This window comes from Nansenia antarctica (assembly GCF_963989245.1).
Source record: "Nansenia antarctica genome assembly, chromosome: 5".
NCBI lineage: Eukaryota > Metazoa > Chordata > Actinopteri > Argentiniformes > Microstomatidae > Nansenia > Nansenia antarctica.
The window spans coordinates 8,112,907-8,134,917 of record NC_137690.1 but is presented as its reverse complement, the minus strand read 5'-3'; the positions used below and the strand labels follow the sequence as shown (position 1 = coordinate 8,134,917).

The 22,011-nt window shown below is 46.2% G+C and overlaps 3 protein-coding genes across 4 annotated transcripts in view; 1 reads left to right on the top strand and 2 right to left on the bottom strand.

Moving 5' to 3' along the window:
* The window catches only part of lysmd3 (LysM, putative peptidoglycan-binding, domain containing 3), a 341,091-nt gene extending 319,333 nt beyond the window's left edge, over positions 1 to 21,758 (bottom strand). Inside the window, exons 1-3 of one of the 2 annotated variants that reach the window (XR_013937463.1) lie at positions 21,686 to 21,758; positions 19,959 to 20,232; positions 17,952 to 19,448 (exon numbers count right to left, since the gene is read on the bottom strand). Coding sequence is in view for 1 of the 2 variants with exons in the window: in XM_080532231.1 (XP_080388357.1) it covers positions 18,759 to 19,448; positions 19,959 to 20,222 (954 nt within the window). In the remaining variant the exon portion in view is untranslated. Of the gene's footprint in view, positions 1 to 17,269; positions 19,449 to 19,958; positions 20,233 to 21,685 lie in introns of those variants that run through there. The other variant, XM_080532231.1, reaches the window with a different exon arrangement.
* Positions 10,271 to 12,851, bottom strand: mblac2 (metallo-beta-lactamase domain containing 2; the record flags this gene model as incomplete). The annotated part of the gene is made up of 2 exons (XM_080531042.1): positions 10,271 to 10,659; positions 12,410 to 12,851. The coding sequence occupies 2 exons, from the start codon at positions 12,849 to 12,851 to the stop codon at positions 10,271 to 10,273; spliced, it is 831 nt and encodes a 276-aa protein (XP_080387168.1).
* Positions 13,552 to 16,818, top strand: polr3g (polymerase (RNA) III (DNA directed) polypeptide G; the record flags this gene model as incomplete). Its single annotated transcript, XM_080532590.1, has 7 exons — positions 13,552 to 13,662; positions 14,470 to 14,599; positions 15,697 to 15,756; positions 15,849 to 15,908; positions 16,079 to 16,143; positions 16,393 to 16,515; positions 16,732 to 16,818. The coding sequence occupies 7 exons, from the start codon at positions 13,552 to 13,554 to the stop codon at positions 16,816 to 16,818; spliced, it is 636 nt and encodes a 211-aa protein (XP_080388716.1).
* Positions 21,759 to 22,011: the final 253 nt, after the last annotated feature.

Genomic DNA, 22,011 nt, shown 5'->3' with positions numbered 1-22,011 from the left:
CGGAGTAGGATCCTCCAGGATGTCGTCCGTAGGGGCCAGGTCCAGGACCTGCTTCAGCAGCCTGGCGGGCAGGTACCGCAGGCCCCAGATGATGCACATGCTGCCTCCAAAGCAGGCTAGCAGGTCCCCGCGGGCGTTAGCGAAGCATACCTGGCTCACCGGCTCGCCCAGGCGGATCTCGGCCAGCTGGGTGCCCCTGGTCTCCCAGACCTCCACCATGCCATCGGGGCCGGACACCGCCACCAACCCCAGGGCGGCGCAGACGTCCAGGCAGGAGATGGTGGTCGGGGGGTTCCTCTCCATCCTCAGACACCCTCCGCCGGGTAAGGAGAAAAGGAGGAGACTGTAGTCGGGGGAGACAGCGAACACTACTAGGCCGGAGAGGAGCCTGGAGAGAACCAGACCCGAGGACCGGCTGACCCGGGCCAGTGGTGCCACCTCCACGTGGCCCCGCCCCCCCCACGCCTCCACCACCACCACCACCTCCCACACACTCAGCTGCTTGTCGGACCCGTAGCAGCAGAGCTGTGGCCTGGGTCCGGACAGGCTGCTCATGTGCAAGATCGCCCCGCCGTGGGCCTTCCACACTGGGCAGCGCAGCCGGAGCGGGGAGAGCAGCTGGAGCTTCCCGCTACTGTGCCCGCTGAACACCAGGCAGGGCAGGGGGGGTTCCAGCATCACCGCCTCCAGACACATCACACCGTCATCCTGGTCCTGGTTCCTGGAGGTCCGGAGGACCCGCTTGGCCGGACAGGGGCAGAGGGCCATGTCCAGCACCAGGACCTCCGGAGCGCCGCTGGCCACAAACAGCTCCTTCCGCCGAGGGTCGTAGGCGAAGCCCAGGGCCTGGTCCAGCAGGAGGAAAGGCCAGGAGAGGAGGAGCAGCTCCCCGCTGGCAGGGGAGATCAGCCGGGCTATGCCGTCCTCCCGGGACACGGCCAGGAGCTGGGCCGCCCTGCCTCCTCCCCCACCGCCCTCCACCCGCCTCAGCAGCTGCATCTCACAGCCGGGCTCGTTGAATGTCCGATAGAGGTTCTGGAGCTTCCATACGGTGAAGGAGGAGGGGGAGTGGCAGAGGATGTGGTGTTCACCCAGAGGCCAGAGGTTCCTCACCCCGCCGGGGTCGTCCAGGAAGAGCTTGAGGAGCAGGTCCCCACTGCAGCTCCACTCCTTCACCCAGCCGTCCGGGGAGGAGGTGAGCAGGGTGTGGGTGCTGGGTCTGAGGAGGAGAGCGGAGACGCGGTGCATGTGGGCCCTAAACTCCTGCAGCAGGCTCCTTGTGTCTGTGCTCCACACCTGAGAGAGAGAGAGAGAGAGAGAGAGAGAGAGATAGACAATAACAACTACACTTTGCTTAGGTTTCTATTCATTTCTATTCACTTTTACGATGAAGGTTCACACGTTTTTTTGGGAGGCATTAGAGACGTTTTTTAAATGAGAGCTGAGAATACAACATTGCAAAACCCAAATTCAGATTGCTTAATAGGACTAGGTGTTACAATCCCTGAAGATTCAGCACGCAACTTATCTGGAGTGGGTGTGAAAACTTACCTGTAGTGGGTGTGAAGATGACCATACTTGAAGCTGGCTACATAATTACGAAAAGCCTTTGAAACACATTGAGACACATTCATTGTTTGTCTTTTTTCTCTTCTCCTCCGTACCTGCACACAGCCTGTCGCATCCCCGGTAAAGAGGTACCGCTTCACCCAGTCAGGTGACACACAACGCAGGGTACCCTGACCACGGCCCTTGAAAGCCCTGTACTCTTTCCTCCCCTCAAAATCAAAGCTCTTGATGCCGCGGTTGCAGAGAGCGTAGAGAGTGGACGTCTGCCTCTCTGTCACCAGACCACTGATGGTGGTGTTCCTCTGCAGAGAGCTGCAGTGCCAATCCAACACCCTGATTATGCCAAGCTGGGTCTGCAGTGGCAAGAGAAGAAAGATGAGTGAATACTGGGGAAAAAATGAATATGTGAGAGCGATCGAGCGTCTAAGACAGTTGAATATGACTACAAATGTGTATTTATATATATATATATATATATATATAGAGAGAGAGAGAGAGAGAGAGAGAGAGAGAGAGAGAGAGAGAGAGAGAGAGAGAGAGAGAGAGAGAGAGAGAGAGAGAGAGAGAGAGAGAGAGAGAGAGAGAGAGAGAGAGTGTATCTCTATGGCACCTGCAGAGTGGGCCAGAAGCCCCAGAAGGTGATGATCCCCATGCCGCCTGTCAGCAGCTGCCCTGTCTCTGTACAGTAGTGCATACAGAGCACGGAGCCCAGGCAGTCCGCCCGGAACAGGACCTTCATGCCCTGCGTGGGGTCCGAGAACACCCGCAGAGAGAGGTCGTTACACACCCCCACCAAGACCCTCTGGCTGGGGACAGACACCAGCTGCCCCACCCTGTAGCCTCTGTCCAGGGGCAGGCTGAGGCTCTGGCGCATCTCTCCTCGCACGTTCTCCTTCCACACTTGCATCTGAGAGGAGGAGGAGGGAGGAGGGTTATTGTATTGATTCCACTCGAGCATCACCATCACCACCGTCATCACCACCACCATCATCATCATCACCATCACCACCATCATCATCATCACCATCACCACCATCATCATCACCATCATCACCACCATCATCATCATTCCTTTCTTTTTAAAAAATATATTTTATTACAGTAGAGAAACTGTACAGGGGGGTAGAGGGGATGAAGAGGTCTTAGGAGGGATAGTTAATGTGAAGCCTAAAGAGATGGGTCTCTACAGCGGACCCAATACTCACCCGATGAGAGGGCATCGTGTGCCCCCACTGGAAGCCCACCACCTGGGCACCACTATGGCCTGAGTGGGTGGTGAGGCACTGGATGTAGTTCTGTCCACAGGAGTATCGGAACTGCATGGTGGGAGTGGCATCCAGGTACACAGGTGTATCATCCTCGCCCTCATCTTCATCATGTCCACGTGCTTCCTGTTCCTGAAGGGGGATATAAATAGTTAAATGGTCAGATTTCTGGTAGATATATGAAAAAAAACAAGAACAGACGCTTGTTAAGTCTGACGTCAAAAGTGACGTTTAGCCATTTCCGAGTCCAAACCAGAAATTCCCCGCACCAGAGTACCTGTGAACTACAGCGGTAGAATGACAGTTTAATCGTTTTTTAGACTCGGATCTATTCATACAACAAGGGACACAGCACTTTCCCGTTTTCTCCATATTGTCAGGGTATTTGAGCCTCGGAAAAGCGCTATATAAATATAATTAATTATTATTATTATTTCGGCATTTCGAAGACAGCGCCTCAGCTAACGTTGGACCCGGAAACACGTCACGACGTAACAAGCGGATTTAGGTAATGTGCACAATAAATCTAAGGTGTATTTCAGATCTTAACGTCGTTTCTACCTGTATAGTCTGTTTCAGCAGAGGAAGTAAATATCCCCATTCTTGAACGATCCTCATGGACGCCATGCTTGTATTTGCATTTAGTCTTCAACTATCCCATTTGTCCCGCAGAACAGGCTTTGTATATGATTAGATTATTGCGTCATATTGGAGAGGCATCCTTGCGATAGAATCCCCCAAAATAGTAATAAATAACTGAATAATAAAGAATAATGCATAGGCCTATTTAAATAATGATTATATTCTTAGGTATAGCCTATGGTTGTGAGGTTAGGCATACCGTACATATTGTGCGGTACACAGTACATTGGGTACATTCTTTTGATCGCTATTAACTAATAATTATACTCCAAAATAGATGCGGAATTCTTCAATAGTGTATGTGCTCAGTTTAAAGGCTACATTAAATACTACATAGATATAATACTTATTTCTCTCGACAGCGTTTACCTTATTTCGAAAACATAATGTATGCATTTGTATGTTTCCTTTCAACACTGCGGTACGTGTCTAACGATGGACAAAGGATAAAGGATGGACTATAAACAAACGTTTTATTATCCAAGTAAATATAGTAGGTGTACGTGCTGTTCAGTGTCCAGTCATGTAAGGAAATGTCAACTTAATTCGGATGTGTCAATCGCCTCTACACACTCTTTAGCGCGAGCCCAGACCAGTGGTCTATGTTGAAGGAAAAGACGGGATGCTCCCTCCAACGATGGAGTGCGCGTATTGACGCGGTAAAACCTATTGCTCCCCACCTCCCCAGACAGTGTGATTGAAGCACTTGATTGCATCATATCATCCTGCAAGTTATCCAACGAGGCCTTATCAGATGCGCAAGGGCTGAGAGAATAGTTCACATGATCATTCACAACAGTTGTCAGTCATGTGCACACTGTCTGGGTAAAAATACTGCAACATATTGAAGATAGGAATGTGCTCCTGCAGTCTATCTCTGGATCAGGAAGCACTAGCAGCTAACATTGAGGCTCTACAGAAGGAAATACTGTAGTTTAAATGAGAAATAACCGGGATTCAATGCTTGCTGAAGCTCAAAATATAGCCTATGCAATGGGCATCCCAGCTGAGTTCACCCATAGCAGGCAGAGAAAGGCCAATGGACTGAAGAGAGGTCAGGTGCGCAGGAGACTCCAATTCTGTGTTGCGATGGACAGTATCATTGCACAGCTGACATTTGCGATGATGTCAAGGCAATACTCAAATTCCAGCAGTTAACTGAGGAGGATCTTAAAGCCTCGTGTAGAAATGTTATGACAAAACATTCCAAGGATCTATCTGAAGATTCTGAAAAACAAATGCTCCATCTTAAAAGGATCAACAGTGCCACATTCTCAGGATCATCAGCACCCATGGAGTTGCTCAACAGGATTTATAACATGAAGCATGAGAGCATTTAATATGGTGACATTTGCATTGCAGTGAGGATACTCTGCACTTTACCAGTAACTGTAGCAGGAGGAGAGAGATCCTTCAGTAAACTGAACATAATAAAGAAGTCCTACTCCACAATGAGCCAGGAGAGGCTCAATAGCCTGGCAATACCTGCCATTGAGTGTGAACTGGCTAAACAGATGGACTTTAAAGACAATATAAAGGACTTTGCATCCATAAAGACAAGGAAGATGGCTGTATAAGAGGCAAATATGAAGCCATAGGTAAACAATTTAATTTCCTATTAAGACATGTGTGGTGTAAGTGTAGCAGATCTTTGTTGACCTTGGTGTGTGTTTTTTGTTCGTTTTGGAGAAACCTGTTATTCACAATACACTATGTGACCATTTATCCTTCAGCCTTGCATCTGTTTCTTTGTTATGCTTAGGTATGTGTGTGTGTGTGTGTGTGTGTGTGTGTGTGTGTGTGTGTGTGTGTGCGTGCTAATGAAGCGGGGTGGAATGACAGGTATGAATGAGTGGGCGTGTCAGGGTGTAGTGGTGCGAATGAGTGTTTGTGTGTACGTCATCTGCTTCTCCACAGGTGTTCCAAATCACAATCACTCCCATGATTGTGAGTATAAAGGCCGGTGCTTCCATTCTACGACAGATTCGGACCTTCCTTCCACGCACCGGCGAAATCGAGGGCTCGAACGACGGGAACGGAACGATTCCACGCCACACGAGAGACTTTATACAACGCCCTCAATTCATCACAGTAAAGGGAAGTCGTACTACCCTTGCCTGTGTGTGAGTTGAGCAACACCGGTTTTCTCCTTTTATATGTGTCTGACGACTGATTTTATCCTTCCCCCTCCTGAACTACAGCGCGCACCGGACCGGACCAGCCGACCAGCACACCGGACCAGCCAACCATCGCCGAACGCCGGGCGACGAGTGAGGATTGCGGGAACGATCAACACCTATCCACGGGCGCCTATCGCGAACAACCCGCTCCCTGGACTTCCACCGAGAGTCGCAAGACTGAGCGACATCACTGACACTGAAGTGCTGGGATTCCCCCTCACCCCTCTCCCGATTAGACGAGACTGTGGGTTGGGCTTTGAGTGGGCGGCGCTATCCATTCGAACTATCCTCACCATCAGGTTTAGTAGTTTTAGGTACACTAGTATTTTTAGCAGAGTTCCGGTTAGAAGCCTAGTCTCGGCTGCCCGCTTGGAGGTAACAGTATAGTTCAGGTAGGACCAGTGTAGTCAGCTGCAGTGTGCAGTGTTTCGCATGCCTTATTGGGTACAGCCTACCCCATACGTTATTTAACAGTGTATTTGCAGTGATACGTTTTGCAGTGTATTTGCAGTGATACGGTTTTGTTGTGGTTTACTGTGTGCAGTGTTATTTTAGAGCAGCATTACTCAGACTCTCCATCAGGGGGAGCCAAACTGGGCCCAACTGTATCGTTGTCCCAAAGCATAGTGGCTGTGACTGGTGCCGCCTGACCACCGTCCGTAGAGATTGATTTTATACTTTTAATATTACTCGTCCTGATCCTGGTGCAGGTGTCTTTTATGAATTGTTAATAAACTTGTGGTTGCAATATACTGTATATCGCCTCCTCTTGTTGTGTACTCAAGGGTCCTAGTATATCCTGTACGGCTACACTTACATGTATGTGTGTGTGTGCGCACGCCTATATGTAACCCCTTTCACTGAGTCTCTCAGTTTACATGTACTGTATGTGTTTAGGAGAGAGAGAGCACGCGCATACGTTGATATGAGTAAAGCAGAGTTGCGGAGAGGGGGGCCCATTCACTGGTCCTTTTCTTGGGCCCAGACGTTTCTGTGGGCGGGCCTGCACATACGTGGGGACATTCGACCCCCCCCACTGCACCATGCCTACCCCCGGTGTTCCCTGCTTTAGTGAGTATCCCCTCACTATTTACCAAACTCTCATCACAGTTAAAACAGTTGACAGAAATCATGAAATTGTGCACCATTTGAGAAATGTAAGCCAGAAACAAGTCACATTATCTCATATATCCTGACATCTTTTCTACAGCCTGACGTGCCGCGCATTCCCAATTGGAGACAGGCCTGTCAGTCTCCAACAGATGGACTTCATGGAGTGGTGCCAGCAGAACTTGTCCAACCGGTTCATCTCCGAACAACAGTACAGAACCACCTCTCACAGCTACAGTCCAACAGCTCTCTGTCTGTCTGTCTGTGGAGGAGAGGGCGAGGCGGTGCTGCTTCCACTCAGAGCGGGAGGACTATGCTAAGTGGGTCCGTTCCAGAGAGCATAGTCCACAAGTCGTGAGTTTAGAATTATAAGGTTCTATTTCCGTTTAGGGTAGTTCAGAGATATTGAGCGTCAAAGTTTTTACATTCCATTATGTTTTGTGAGATGGAACCTTTGTATTTTATTAATTACTAACTTTAAAAATGTCAACATTTTAAAAATAACACCACACAGGCATTAATAAACACCTAATGGATCAGATTATGTAAAAAACTCAATTCTGACCAAAACTTTAGATAGAACCTTATAATTCTAACGTCACGGAGTATAGAGTGAGAAATCTGAAGAGAAAGGCCTGGAGAGACAGAAGAGAACAAAGCCTCCACAAGACAGCCAGCGCGAAGAGGTGGTGGAGCCTCCACAAAAGAGAGAGAAGAGGTGGTGGAGCCTCCACAAAGGAGAGAGAAGAGGTGGTGGAGCCTCCACAAAGGAGAGAGAAGAGGTGGTGGAGCCTCCACAAAGGAGAGAGAAGAGGTGGTGGAGCCTCCACAAAAGAGAGAGAAGAGGTGGTGGAGCCTCCACAAAGAGAGAGAAGAGGTGGTGGAGCCTCCACAAAGAGAGAGAAGAGGTGGTGGAGCCTCCACAAAAGAGAGAGAAGAGGTGGTGGAGCCTCCACAAAGAGAGAGAAGAGGTGGTGGAGCCTCCACAAAAGAGAGAGAAGAGGTGGTGGAGCGAGCCTCCACAAAAGAGGCAGCGTGTGAGCTCCGACCGAGCTCCGAGGGGGAGGTGGATAAACAGGAGGCCATTCCAGGGCCAACCTCCAGTTCTTACTGATTTATGCATTGACTGTGCCTATGTGACTACTCAATACTTAATTATTCTGTTTAAGTAGTAGTAGTAGTAATACAAAAGTATTAAGAGCATATGATAAAAAAGAATAATATAAGAGAAGCATATTCATAAATCATAATTATGCTCTAGAGAAATTTTGTCGAGTCTTTTTCTTGAGCGAGATCTCATCATGGGAAGTTAATCAAACAATGTTGATCCAGTTAATTCAGTGTGTGTGTGTGTGTGTGTGTGTGTGTGTGTGTGTGTGTGTGAGAGAGTGTGTGAGAGAGAGAAAGGGAGAGAGCGAGAGAAAAATGATTCCTAACCTTATAATGCTGTGGCTTATAAAAAGGAGTGATAGTTCATTTGGCAATGTCTTATCATTGCTGCTTGTACGGTTATTGCCCTGCTGTGAGTTTGCCAATAACATGTTAACATGTTAACATGTCTAACGAGAAGGCTTCAAATGGAAGGACTCTTGGGAGGGACAAGTGTGTTCCGTTTATCATTGCTTCCTGAGTGACCAGTCCATTCCATTACGAGCTGAAGTCAACTTGACTTCACCAGAGTAAAACATTTTTATGGACATCATCACCTCAAAGTCTTCAAATCCACTGAGTGAAGTGGATTTGCTCTCATTTGGAGAATTGGAATGGAGCCAAATGGCATCAATGGTTTCTTATCATTGGCAGTTATTCCTTGTAATGTAGAGCAAAGGTTTGTTATTTGAATTTGGTAGCCTTCCTGTTTGTATCTGCATCATCTTATTCGTAGCCAGTATTTCTTTAGAACGCACACACACACACACACGCACACACACACACACACACAGACACACACTTTGTTCGAAGGCAGAGTGCTCTCTGTGTGATACAGGGTTTAAATGTGAGTTTCATGAGTCAAACTTGGCCTTGGGCTCTTTTCTAATCCAAACCACTGCTTCCATACGTCTGCGGCGAGGGGGAAACATCCTAAACCAAGGAAAGCTTTATCCATCAAATAACTAGGAGCCCTGTCACTTTCATCTAATTTAGGATCCAGCAGAAAAACAAATGCAATGCTACACCACTGCAATATCCTGGTTGTCTTCAGGCTAACACAAACAAATACGGCAAAATGGAAAAATAAAGACAAGGAACATTTGATTCAATTTCCTTGAACATGGTTGAGGTTATAATGCTGTGTCTTGTGGTCGAGAGGTCCCAGTTTAGACACACACACACACATATACACACTCACACACACACATACACCGATTGACTTTCCTTTTTGGTATTTAGCAGCCGCCTTCATCCACAGCGACTTACAACAACTACATTTGTCTAAGTAATTTAATTATGTATCCGTTAGTCATGGCAACCAAAAGTAATCTATGCTCATGCCAGGGACCATTGGCAGTCAACGCTAGAAGGAAGAATTATGATTTTATTTTTTATCTTTACCTCATCAAACAGTATCAGGGCCCAGTATGTAGCCCTCAGTATTGGCTAACAGTGGTCTGTTTTATGTTTTCAAAGAATCTGCTGGAGCGAATGTTGGCCATAAAAATAGACTGCACTCCCAACAGTGACCTAGTTATCACAATCATTCTGCTGTGTTGGGCATGGAATACAGCTATTAAATATAACCCTGAATGAGAAATATTGTAGTGTTGAAACACACACACGCACACACACACAATGCAAACGGATTTGTAGACTTTTGTAGAAATTCCGTAATTTTCTCAGAAAAACAGATTATCTCTACTCAGTGAATCAATGTTTCCTGGGGCTATATACCATAGAACAACTAAGACAAGGGGATAGAATAAACTCTTTATTGTCAACATCCTGCAATGCCTCAGTCAAACACGTTTCAATGGTACAAAGCACTTCCTTCATAAGAACGTGGTAAAGACTCTTCCCACTGACCTACATGTTAATGTTAACAAGTGAACACTCTAAACTACATACATTTCAGCAGCAGCATGTTTTACCATTCATACTTACAATATATTTTACTTCACTTCTGTACAAAAAACAACAATTTACATATTTCCCATTATTATATATATTTTTAAAATGTATTTCTTTATTTTATTTAATGAATCACATACAGAGATGTGGAGATCCCCGTATTCTGCCAATCATTGACTCCGACAACCCAATGGTGGCATTTTGAAATGGCACATAGATTAATTGGATCACATCAGTTTATGATTGACAGCACAGCACACACATATTATACATATTATAATACATTATAAATAAATAAATTATAAATAAATTATATCATATTATATAATATTCTTATGGGGGTGGGGGTCATCTTCCTCACTCCCTCCTCCATCATTGCATCTAGTTGGGTGAGGGGAGGTGGGGTGAGGAGAGGTGTGCCACGGTCTCTCCCCGTGGTTAGCAGACGCTGCGTGGGTTAGACGCCCGTAGAGCCATGCCCGCCAAAGTCTTCCAGGCGAAGGTGGAGAAGCGCGCGGGGCAGGTCCCGGCCCTGCTGATGTACGCGGACGCCAGGCGGTGGAGCCGTTTCCCTCCGAAGGTGTTGTAATGGCCCGGCATCACCTGGTCCACCTGCTCGCTGTCCACCATGCCCACCAGCCGCTCGCAGCTGCTGACGTAGTCGCTGACCTGGCTGTAGGGCAGCCAGTCGATCATGGCGCCGTCGTAGGCCACGTCCCCGGTGAACAGCATCCTCTTCTCCCGGTCGTGGAGGCAGATGCTGCCGCGGGAGTGACCGGGCATGTGCAGCACCGTCAGCTGTCTGTCGCCCAGGTTGATGACATCACCTAGGGGTGGGGGGTGGGGGGGGTGAGGTGGGGCAAGGGTGCAGAAAACAGATAGATTGAGCAATGAGATATTCCGACTGCATTGCAGCACTGACACAGCAGAACAGTGCAGTCTATTGACCGATGCGCAAATGACTGTCGACGCAGGGATGGGAGGGTTACACCCAAGGAGGGGAGAGTTTGTTTGTCAACTTTGTCAGTGATGCCATGACGATGATGATGATGAACAATGGAGAAGAGCAACAACAGTTACACGATAACTAGGATCAGTGATGCAGTGGTGGGTTAAACCCAAGTAAAGTTTTGTTTTGGGGTAAATAGGTTCACCCCACTTTTTCTGCTCGGTCGTTTATTTGCATTAGGGTTCAACCCTCTAATTAATCTGTGGTGTTTCAGGGTTTACCAAGCTGACACATCCCTTATTATCCTAAGGATGTTTAGACCAGTGAAGGCTGGTGGAGGTAGAAATCGAAGGACCATTACTTCTTTTTATCTTTTTATTTAACCAGGAGGTCCCTTGAGATTCAAATCTCTTTTTTGAGGGAGACCTGGCCAAGATAGCACACCAGTACAGGTACAAGTTACAACATTGGTGAATAACACATAATAAATAACAGACAAGAGAGAACAGATTATAAAAACCTCATTCCATGCATTATAATAAGCCCGTCCTCCGATTTCCACCTCTACCAGCCTCCCCTGGTTTAGACTCTGGTGTGTCTGTGTGTTCATAACAGGAATCAACCGCAGACAAATCAATGTAGGATTCAGGATTAAATGTATTGTTGGCTTTCAGGCTCTGTAATTCAGTATCTGGGATAGTCTGCTTTGCCTCCTTTCCTTGCTGGTAACGAAATCCGTCAAAGTCATTCAGCGAATGTGGAAATAGCATATCTCTGCAGATACAAGCGTACTGCAGAGTAACAAATGACTAGGGGTATTTTTAGTCCATTTTCCCCTCACACATTGAGTCATGATCATAAATCTTTACTTTACAGTGGGACAGGGAGCAACAATATGCAGTACAAATCAGTTAATAGCCCACCTTCTCTATGGAACCTATGAATAATGTATAGACTAGACACACCCTACACACCAAACCATAATGTGAAGCCCTGTGCCCTTAATTGGGAGAGAGAGAGAGAGAGAGAGAGAGAGAGAGAGAGAGAGAGAGAGAGTGAGTGAGTAGACAGAGAGAGAGGGAGAGTGGACAGAGAGAGAGAGAGAGAGAGAGAGAGAGAGAGTAGACAGAGAGAGAGAGAGAGAGAGAGAGAGAGTAGAGAGAGAGAGAGTAGACAGGGAGAGAGAGAGAAAGAGAGAGAGTAGACAGAGAGAGAGAGAGTAGACAGAGGAGAGAGAGAGAGAGAGAGAGAGAGAGAGAGAGAGAGAGAGAGAGAGAGAGAGAGAGAGAGAGAGAGAGAGAGAGAGAGAGAGAGAGAGAGAGAGAGAGTAGACAGAGAGAGTATTGGTACTCTGCCAAGTCTTCCCTGCAGTATAAATTCCCCTTTGGCCAAGTACTTGCCTCATGTGAAAGCCTATTGCAATGAAACTAGATTTACTGTAGCAAGGGGGTGCAGCCACATCCTGAAGGCTGGGTAATTGCATTCCTATTGACCATATCCATATCCTTATCTCAACTCTCTCCATGCATTAGGGCGCCTCACAGAGACTCACCATACAGCTAATGGTCCTCCTAGATTGGTTAGTACATTGCACATTTATGCACCACAATAGTCCAGATTATTTTTACCTTCTTGTAGTATATGTGTCGGTTGCACAGCCTTGACTCTGTACTGCCTGGCCCGCCACCCCGGTGTGGGAGCCTCCACTATCTCCCGGTCGGAGAGCCAGGTGACCGTCTCGAAGTTGTCCCCGTTGGCCAGAGCGTCGACCTCCGCGCTGTGGACGCCCACCTGTCGGAACTGATGCAGACCCCCCGAGTGGTCGAAGTGCGCGTGGGTGGCGATGGCCAGGATGGGGTTCTTCCTCTGCGGGTCGTCTCCTAGCAGCCCCTGGGCGCTGATGTAGTCAGGTAAGCTCCTCAGCCCCAAGCCCGTGTCGATCACCACGTCCTGGTGCGTGCCGCGCAGGAGCCAGATATTGGCCCGGTTTTCCGATTGGAAAAATCTCTCCTGGATCCAGAATAATCCTTCTCCGAGGGATTTGTGCGCGTACCAGTCCGTTTCAGACATCGCACAAAGTTCATGCGATTTAGGATTGTAAAACGAAGATAGTAGCCTACGGTGTCAATCAATCGGCGATTACTGCTTCAATGTTACAATGTTACTGTATTTACACGAAAAATCATCTGTACTCTATGTTAAATCATGGTGGCCTCTGGACACACCCTTGTGGGAGGAACGCATGTTAACTAGACGGGTGTATGCGTGACGATGGGGGTCAAACCAGACACTGATTGGTTAGAAAAGGACACACCTACCTACATGTCGTCATACGAGGAGGCGTGCCTATTTAAAAGTGCCATGCACGCATGGATAGGCTACAATCGGCTAGAATCAAAACAGGGAAAGATCACTGTCCAAAATCTAATTCATCGTGGGCGCGATTGTGTGGTAATGCCATGACATCTGATCTAACCAAACAATTTGAGTGTACACACACACACACACACATTACACACACACAACGCAACACCGTGTGGTTGGTTCAAAGGGCAGGAAAACACGTGCGTTTGCTCAGAGAAACCCCATCAGTACGACCAGCATACATCATCACCCGGAGTTTATTGAACAACCAAAAATCATTTGTGAGAAGGAATCCAGTTGTGTGCTGTACTGTACTGTATGTAGCCCCATGTGTGAAGACGTGTATGTTCTCTCTGTACTCTCCAGGTGATTGGGACTTGTTAAGACTCTAGTCTTGTAAGCAGCCATGGCAGGTAAAGGTCGCGGGATAGCTGCCTTCAGCTTCAACATAGAAGCCCTGGGTCTCAGCAGGGGCTCTATGCCTGAGACCAGAGTGGGGCCCAGGCCTCTCTATCCAGTAAGTATTAACATTGTGGACTATGCTGTAACGCTGCTCTTCTCGTCTCTATCCTCTCTCTACAGCCGCTGTGTCATACAGTATGGCATCAATCTCCCATCCATCTTGGCATGCGTCCAAATTCCACATCCCCTGCACATATTTTTTTTAATTAATATTATTATTTTTCATTCATTTTTATATATATTTTTTTACATTTAGCAGATGCCTTTATCCAAAGCAACTTACACCAAGTACAAAAAGTCATCTATCCATCAGTCATCATAAGAAAAACAAATCTATGCTACAACCAGGGGCCATTGGCAGTTACAATGCTAGAGGAGGAAGATTTATTTATTTTTAACAGTAGAGAAACTGTACAGCGGGGTAGTGGGGATGAAGGTCTTCAGGAGGGACAGACAAGATATAGCCTAAAGAGATGGGTCTTCAGTCTATGGTGGAAGATTCATAGTGACTCTAAAAGCATAGACCCTATATGCTTACACCAATCCTATGATTTTAAATCTTTCTACGGGAGTGGAGGAAGTCTAAACTTCAGCGAAAAGGATGTATGTATGAGTTGGGAATGGGATGCATTGATACCTTTGCCTCTGTTTCAAAGGCTGGATCAGTCAGGGAGGAACTCACCTTCTTGGGAAAAACAATAGGTTCAGACTGAAAAGACAAAAAAGGATGGATTTTTGATATGATATCGCTTGTTTACTGTTGACCACACACACACACACACACGCACGCACACACGCACGTCCCCACCCCCCCCTCTACTGATTTTGGATGGATTAGTGTTGTGATGTTTTCCGCCCTCAGGATACCGAGTACAAGGCGGTGCCATTGGTCATAGGAGAGGCGGAGGAGTACATGGTGGCCTTGAAACAGGAGATGAGGGGAGCTATGAGGCGACTACCTTCCTCCATTAAACCTCTGGCCGGGAAAGTGGGTGAGTGAGTGGGTGAGTGAGGGGGTGTGTGAGTGATTGACGGGGGTGAGTGAGGTGGGTGAGTGGGTCAGTGAGTGACGTGAGTGAGTGCACTGCCAGCCTAGACATCCCATCATTAAACTATCACACACAATACCTTGAGATGAGGTAATGCAACACTTAGGAAGTGAGGCATTTAACTATATCATAATGAGAGTGTTGAGAGTGGTGGATTTATGCTTTACTATTGAGTTAGACGCTTCTCATCTGACAGGGGATGCATTATGATCTCATCGGTTCAGGGATGGGATGGAGTGTCTGTATCAAGAGGAGCCTTATTGTACAGCAGCTCCCAGACAAAGAGAGAGACTCTCTGGAGTGAACCTTAAGTCATCCAGAAGGCAGTGTGCTTGCTTGCTTACTTGGTAGAATCAGAATCAGAATCAGAATCAGAATCAGAATCAGAATCAGAATCAGAATCAGAAGACTTTATTGCCATGACATGTAAACATGTTAGGAATTTGGTTTGGGACAGTGGAGCACGGTTTACAGCAGGACAGGTGCAAGACAGGACAAGACAGTGCAAACCAACATCATAGTGCAAGAGTCATAATTAATATAAATATAAAGTGCAGAGATCAAGTGTTCAAGTGTTCATATCCAGACAGTCCAAAGCTCTCTGGGTGGGGGTGGAGGGAGGGTAGATAGATAGGGGTCAGGTCAGGGGGGGGGGGGGGGCCCAGCGGCATTTAGGAGCCGGATGGCTGTGGGGAAAAAGCTGTGTGCATGTCGGGCCTTCACAGTTTTTAGGGACCGCACCCTCCTGCCTGAGGGGAGCGGGGCGAAGAGACCGTGTCCTGGGTTGGTATGTCCGTGTGTTTATCATTGGTGATGTACCTGGCAAAATGACCTGAAATCAGAAAGGTTAGTCTCTTCTCTGATTGTGTCCGTGTGTGCGTGTGTGCGTGCGTGAGTGCCTGTGCGTGCGTGCGTGTGTGTGTGTGTGCCTGCGTGTGTGTGTGTGTGCCTGTGTGTGTGTGTCTGTGCCTACTGTAATGTACTGTAATGCTATGGATGGATGCATAACCTTTGTTGTTGATTGTTTACACATCGAATAGATGTGGAGAGATACAAGGAGAGGTATCTGAATCAACATTTGGAAGAGGAATGGAAACCAGGTATGGAACATAATATCAACTTAACTAAGAATTGAATTCATCCTCTTCTCTGTCTCAAAATCAATGTTAATGTTTTATTTTTTTTATTACAGACTGGTCGCTATTTCCTAAAGAACTGATGCCTCAGAAGAAAAAGTTGTGTGCAAAACCTGGTTCAGGTTATATTATTATTATTAATTATTATTATTATTATTATTATCAGGTTATATTATTGTTTATATTATTGTTTAACCTTTGAATTGGGATTGATCCACTGATAAGACTAGTTTGGTTGATACATATACATAATACATATCTATTTCCAACTAACTGAATATAACAGGTACAAAGAAGAAAGCCGTAAAGATATCAAGCAAAGACAAAGAAGAAGTGCTCAGTAAATTAGATGTATGTTTCTTTTCTTTTTCCTCCTTTTCACTTGCACCAGTGTAAGCATTCTTTCAGGAGAAGATCAGCATGGATTAATGTCTACATTGAGTATTAGTCTTTAAAAATGTTTTTTATAGGTTTACTCATAATTATGCTCAACCATAGTAATATTGTACTGTATTGAAGTATGTAATGTGTGAAATCACTACAATACATATGGTGTATGTACCTAAATGATCCTAGCATATGATTTGTCTACCCTGCCAGGAACTTGAGAAGAAAGATGGTGCCAAATCAGATGACGAGAAAGAAGAGAAGAAGAAGGAGGGGGAGGGGGAAGAAGAAGAAGAAATTGAAGCGGAGGAGCTTGAAGAAGAGGAAGTGGAAGAGGTAGGTCAAGTGCACTTGGAAGCAACAGGCCAACATCACACCTTAGTGTCAACATCAATCACAAAGTGTTTCATATTGATAGGACGGAGTGTGGGTCAAACAATTTATATGATGATATTCAAATGTTTGTAATCATCTGTACACAGGTAACCTATTCCACAGTAATGAAGTGCGATGTTCCCTCTAAATCCTGCATGTGTTCCTCATTGGTTATAGGCAGACGACTACATTGCTAGCTACTTCGATGATGGGGATGATTTCGGTGCAGGAAGTGATGAGAACATGGATGAAGCTACATACTAACCATAAACTGTATTTGCAGTGTAATATATATAACTATAATGTCATTCAGCCAAATGTTTATTTTTTTTATGATTTATTAAAAAAAAATGTTTTTGGATTGTGAGGCCGTATACTGTGTTAACTACAAACTGTATCGAATGTAGGACTAGATAAGCACTAGATCTAAACTGATAAAAAAAAAAGTTGTTACTCAGCCAAATATGTATGATACATATTTCAAGACTTAGCTGTAACACTGTAAGATATGTTGTATAACTTTTGTTTCAGTTTGACCTGGATTTATACTGTGAAAAGTGTGTGGGTGATGAGATGTACAAATATAGGTAATTATGTGGGCTGTTGTAAATAATTGGATAAACAAATGAAAAACACCACAAAATTAAAAACACTGCAAAGTCTGAGCGTCAATAATTTATTCAAAATATACTTTATTCATTTTCAGCCTGTTTAATGTGTCGCACGGGTTGAAGGCACATACTGTAGAGTTCGTAACACATTATGTACAGTATTCATAAAACATGAACTGGACATAATGATGAGAAAAGGTACTACAATATAACATTTCACCGGAATAATGCTACAAGTATTTGGGGAATACTGTGCACTTCCAACGTCGTCGGCACCACACCTTTCATAGAGGTTTTGTGAGTCGAAAAAAAGCAGTTGAATCAGGGCAGGCAAAAATGTTCAAGCAACATTCAAGGAGATCTGCAACACATTTTAGACAATAGCTTCAACACTGATATTGTAAGTATAAGACTAATTTATCTAAAATAAATTACTGTTATTCTTATTATAATCTTACAATCTTACAATAATACACAGTGGCTGTAATCAGTACTTTTCTGACCACAGAATTGAAGAGAATGCACCAGTCTGGACAGCTGGGAGCTAGCGTCCCCGTAGCTGACTGGCCCTGTCCAGAAACAAGCCTTGGCCCCTGGACTCACTACACACTAGGGACTGGTTTCCTGGACACAGATTAAGTATGGTCCTAGACGTAAAAGTATCTTCAATGGAGATATTCCATCGAAAGTATGATTTAGTCTAGTATGATTTAGTACTCTGTCAGAGCTTCCCACTGCTGTCAGGACTGCAGAGTCACTGCCTATCTTCCGCCATTGATTGAAGACCCGACTGATGGATAGATGATTCACTTACTTAGACAACTGTATATGTTGTAAATCGCTTTAGATAAAGGCGTCTGCTAAATGCCCAAAATGTAAATGACTGTGTAATCTGTGTCCGGGAAACTGACAAGAATTTGATGGGTATAAGCAATATTCCATCTAAGGACATGGTGGAGCTACTGCCATCATGCTTATACCTCTCCAGGCCTTACAGATCTACACAACTGTCTAAAGCTCGGTACAGATACAACAGCTGAGACATGTGACTCCAACTGTCGAAAATTATCCCGTTCGCTGACTTCGCTCGCCAAACAGGAACAAAACGCACCAACAAATGTTTGCTTACGTTAGCCAAGTGACCCAACGAGCTGGAATGCTTTTTATACCCAAGCCTACAGTCAACATAATTGCTGTGTACAGCTCCGTAATTGTCTTAAGACTGAAAGCTAAGATTTGAAAAATGGTGAGACAACAGTTGCCGTTCGAAAAACCGTCACACTGGTGTCACGTCTCGCCTTGGCTGTTGTATGTGTACCAGGCTTAAGGCGGCATGGGGTTGCTTCTGGATAGGGCCCATAGAGACAGAATAAACAGGTGGGTCCCACTGTGCAAAACAGGTTCATAAACACACAAATGTCCACTGATTTAATTCAACAGGCTGTACTCATTCCACTCTCCACCTTTTCAAAATGGATTCTGTTCCCTATAAAGTGATTTTTTTTTTGTCAGTCAGACAAACTGGCATTATTGTACAAGGTCCATAAAAACTGCTCGGAAATATTATCCCACGGTCCTTTTAGTGTCTCTTGGCTACGTATTCTCTTTTGGCGGGGCAGGGAGGTCTTTCACCTTAGGGTGTCCCTGTGAGTCTGGATTAGGTTCATTGCCAGGCAGGGGCCCCGGGACAGGCTCCCCGTTGGGATTTATTTGCCCGGGCAGCGAGGCATGCTCTGCGGGCTTGAAGGACTGCGTGGGCTGGGTGGTGTGGTGGTCCGGCTTCATCAGCACCTCGTAGTACAGCAGGTAGAACACGGGCGTGACGATGCCCACCACCAGCATGATGGCCACCGCCGTCCACCACCTCATACCCCAGTCTGCCCCGTAGTAGGGGTCCTTCCTGGGGGTGGGCTTGAACTCCAGGTCCCCCAACAAGGGCTGCTGGAGGGTCAGGGAGGAGACCACCTCGTTCAGGCTGCTTCTGGAGGGGCACGTGGACTTGACCAGGAGCTCAATGTCCTTGTCCTTCTCCTGGAGGAAACTCCCCACGCTGTCCGTGGACGAGGAGGAAGAGGAGGAGGAGTCCGTGGAAGCCTCGATGGAGGAGGAAGGGGGGAGGATTTGCGGGAACCGTCGGGCGCCGGTGGGGGAGGAGGAGAGGAGGGGTGCCGTGGTGTGGGTCTCTGTCAGCACGCTGAAGCGTTTCACAGGGATCTTGATGGACCTCAGGGCAAAGAAGTCCTGCTCCGTCACCAGGTTGTTGGCCCTCTTGATGTCCCCCACCTGAGACACACACAAACATGTATTGTACGTCATTCTATTATTTTCCGAGTTATGGTTAAGAGGATATACGTATAGAGTTAGGAGAAGGGCATTTCTGCTATATTGGGATAGAGACAGCAGAGATTGACAGGAAGGATGGGTGAGAGGGTGGAGGGATGACATGCAGGACGGGTCGATGGCCGGAATCGAACCAGGGACCCTGCGATTATGTGGCATGGGCCTTAGCGAGTATTCTACTTTTGTGTTGCATAATATCATAACCATTTAGAAATACATGCCAGACACAGCAACTATAACCTCATAGCAAAGCCTGATACATGTCAGTGTACTGTTACTGAAAATGATTGTTCTTCTCAGAGGCATCAGTCTAGTGCCAAGTCTCTTTAAAGAGTTTTGGTGGAAGTACTGTGTCCTGATTCTCTACCCTTTCTCCTAAGTGTGCACTTCAAGGACGTGTTGGAGAATTAGGACCCAGCACATGAGAAGGAGACTAACGACGGTAAAACCTACTGAGCAGAAGTACTGCAGGGCGAAGCTGTTCAGAGTGTCTCCGTCTTTGATCTCCTTGACCAGGTACACGATGTCATCCATCTTCTCTCTGGACGCGCTCCGCCGCAGCCTGTCCCGGCCTCGGGAGCGCAGCTCGTAGCTCTCTCCGTCCTCCTCTGAGAGGTCGTTCTCAGACGTGTTCCCAAACAGGTAGGCGTGCCCCCCGTTGGCGGGCTGCACCGTCGTGGCCGACTGGAAACCATAGTGCTGGTTTCTCCCAGTCATTTTTTTCACTCTGAGGAGAGAGAGAGAGAGAGAGAGAGAGAGAGAGAGAGAGAGAGAGAGAGAGAGAGAGAGAGAGAGAGAGAGAGAGAGAGAGAGAGAGAGAGAGAGGAGGAGAGAGAGAGAGAGAGAGAGAGAGAGAGAGAGAGAGAGAGAGACGATGAGTAAAGAAACATTTTTGTTTGTTTGTTTATTAGGATCGATTTTAGCCTATAATCAGACTCATCTTCCTCCTAGATCGCTTACTGACAAACATCTAACACAAACAAAGCCATGCAATCAATTGGAATCAATTGTTGGAATGTGGTAGTTTTTGCACACACCCCAGTCACCTGCAGCTCACATCTGGCTCCCACCTGGGGTGGTGGTAGGTTGAGCCAACTAAAGTAAGTTTCAGCCTGTTATGAAAGGTGAACCCATTGACTACTGTACCAACGATACAAGACCAAGCATGCGAGAGCAAGCATTTTGTTATGCCACTTGAGGGAAGCATGCAGGTACAGTAGCCACTAGCCAGCGTATGTAAATGCCAGGGAAAGTTAGGCCTACTCTTCCTGGATGTCCATACGGGTAGATCTTACTCAACTAGCTAAAGTCCAGCAGCGTTAGACCTAAATGTGAATGTTGAGTAAGACAGATAAGAGCAGCGCCTTGATAGCTGCAGGCTTGTGTGAGTTCTGACTCAAGGTCCTTGTTTATATCAGCAGAATCCAGACCTCAGTCACGGCTGGTGTTTCTATCCGTTTGACATTGAAGGGAACACCGTCTGCTGATGTGACAGCTTCTGATCTGACAGATATATGAGAACGTGACCAGAAAGGACAAAAACAAATAAGACACCCTAACCTCGCCATGAACTAATGGCAGTGTTAGCTATTCTGATTGACCCTAGATAAGAATGAACTTGATCAACTAGACAACTTAACTGATACTAAAAGAGTCACACACACACACACACACACACACACACACACACACACACACACACACACACACACACACGTCAGTAACTATCATTTGATGATTGCCAACTAGTTACAAAAGCTAGCTAGATCATCATATCGCGAGATAAGCATAACGTGAGCTGGCAAGCTTAGAAGCTAAATGGCACATTAGCACCCATAGAATGACACCACTTATTCTTTAACCACTAACATTTAGCAGCTAGACACATGATGACAGTCAAAACTGCAGGTAGTTCAGAAGCCTGTTAAGCTATATTACTTTAGCTAAGCTGACCTCCTAAGAGATCTGTGGCCTGACAGTCGCACGCTTCTTAGCTAGCTGGCTAGTTGACGTTAGCTACCGTTAGCTTGGCTGGCTAGCTTACTGTTCCCTTACTGTTTCCGCTTGACGTGGCTTTTCTATAACGCAAGCTGACGGTTATTGGTGACAGCCAGCAGACAAAAAACGGTTTCGGTGGACGTGAATTGAGCTAGAGTCATGGAAAAGGTATAATTTGTTACCTGAAAACATCCGTTGACCTGTGTTTAAGGCATTCCCATTCTTCTCCCTAGGCTTGACTTCGCGTTTGTTTACGCCACGTCAACAGAATACTTAACGTGATGACGTAGTGAGAGTATTTGAGATAGAACTCCGAAGCCAATCACATTTCGACCTCAATGCATAGCAGCACATAGCAGTAAAAACATTGACCACTAGATGGCGCAAGTGCTATTCTTTTAGTCTAACTGTAATTGATGCACAGGGGTCTTAAGTGGTGATAGGGGCCAATATTTAATTGAGCATGATTGAGAACATTAATAGAACCTCTAGACAAGTGATATTTGTT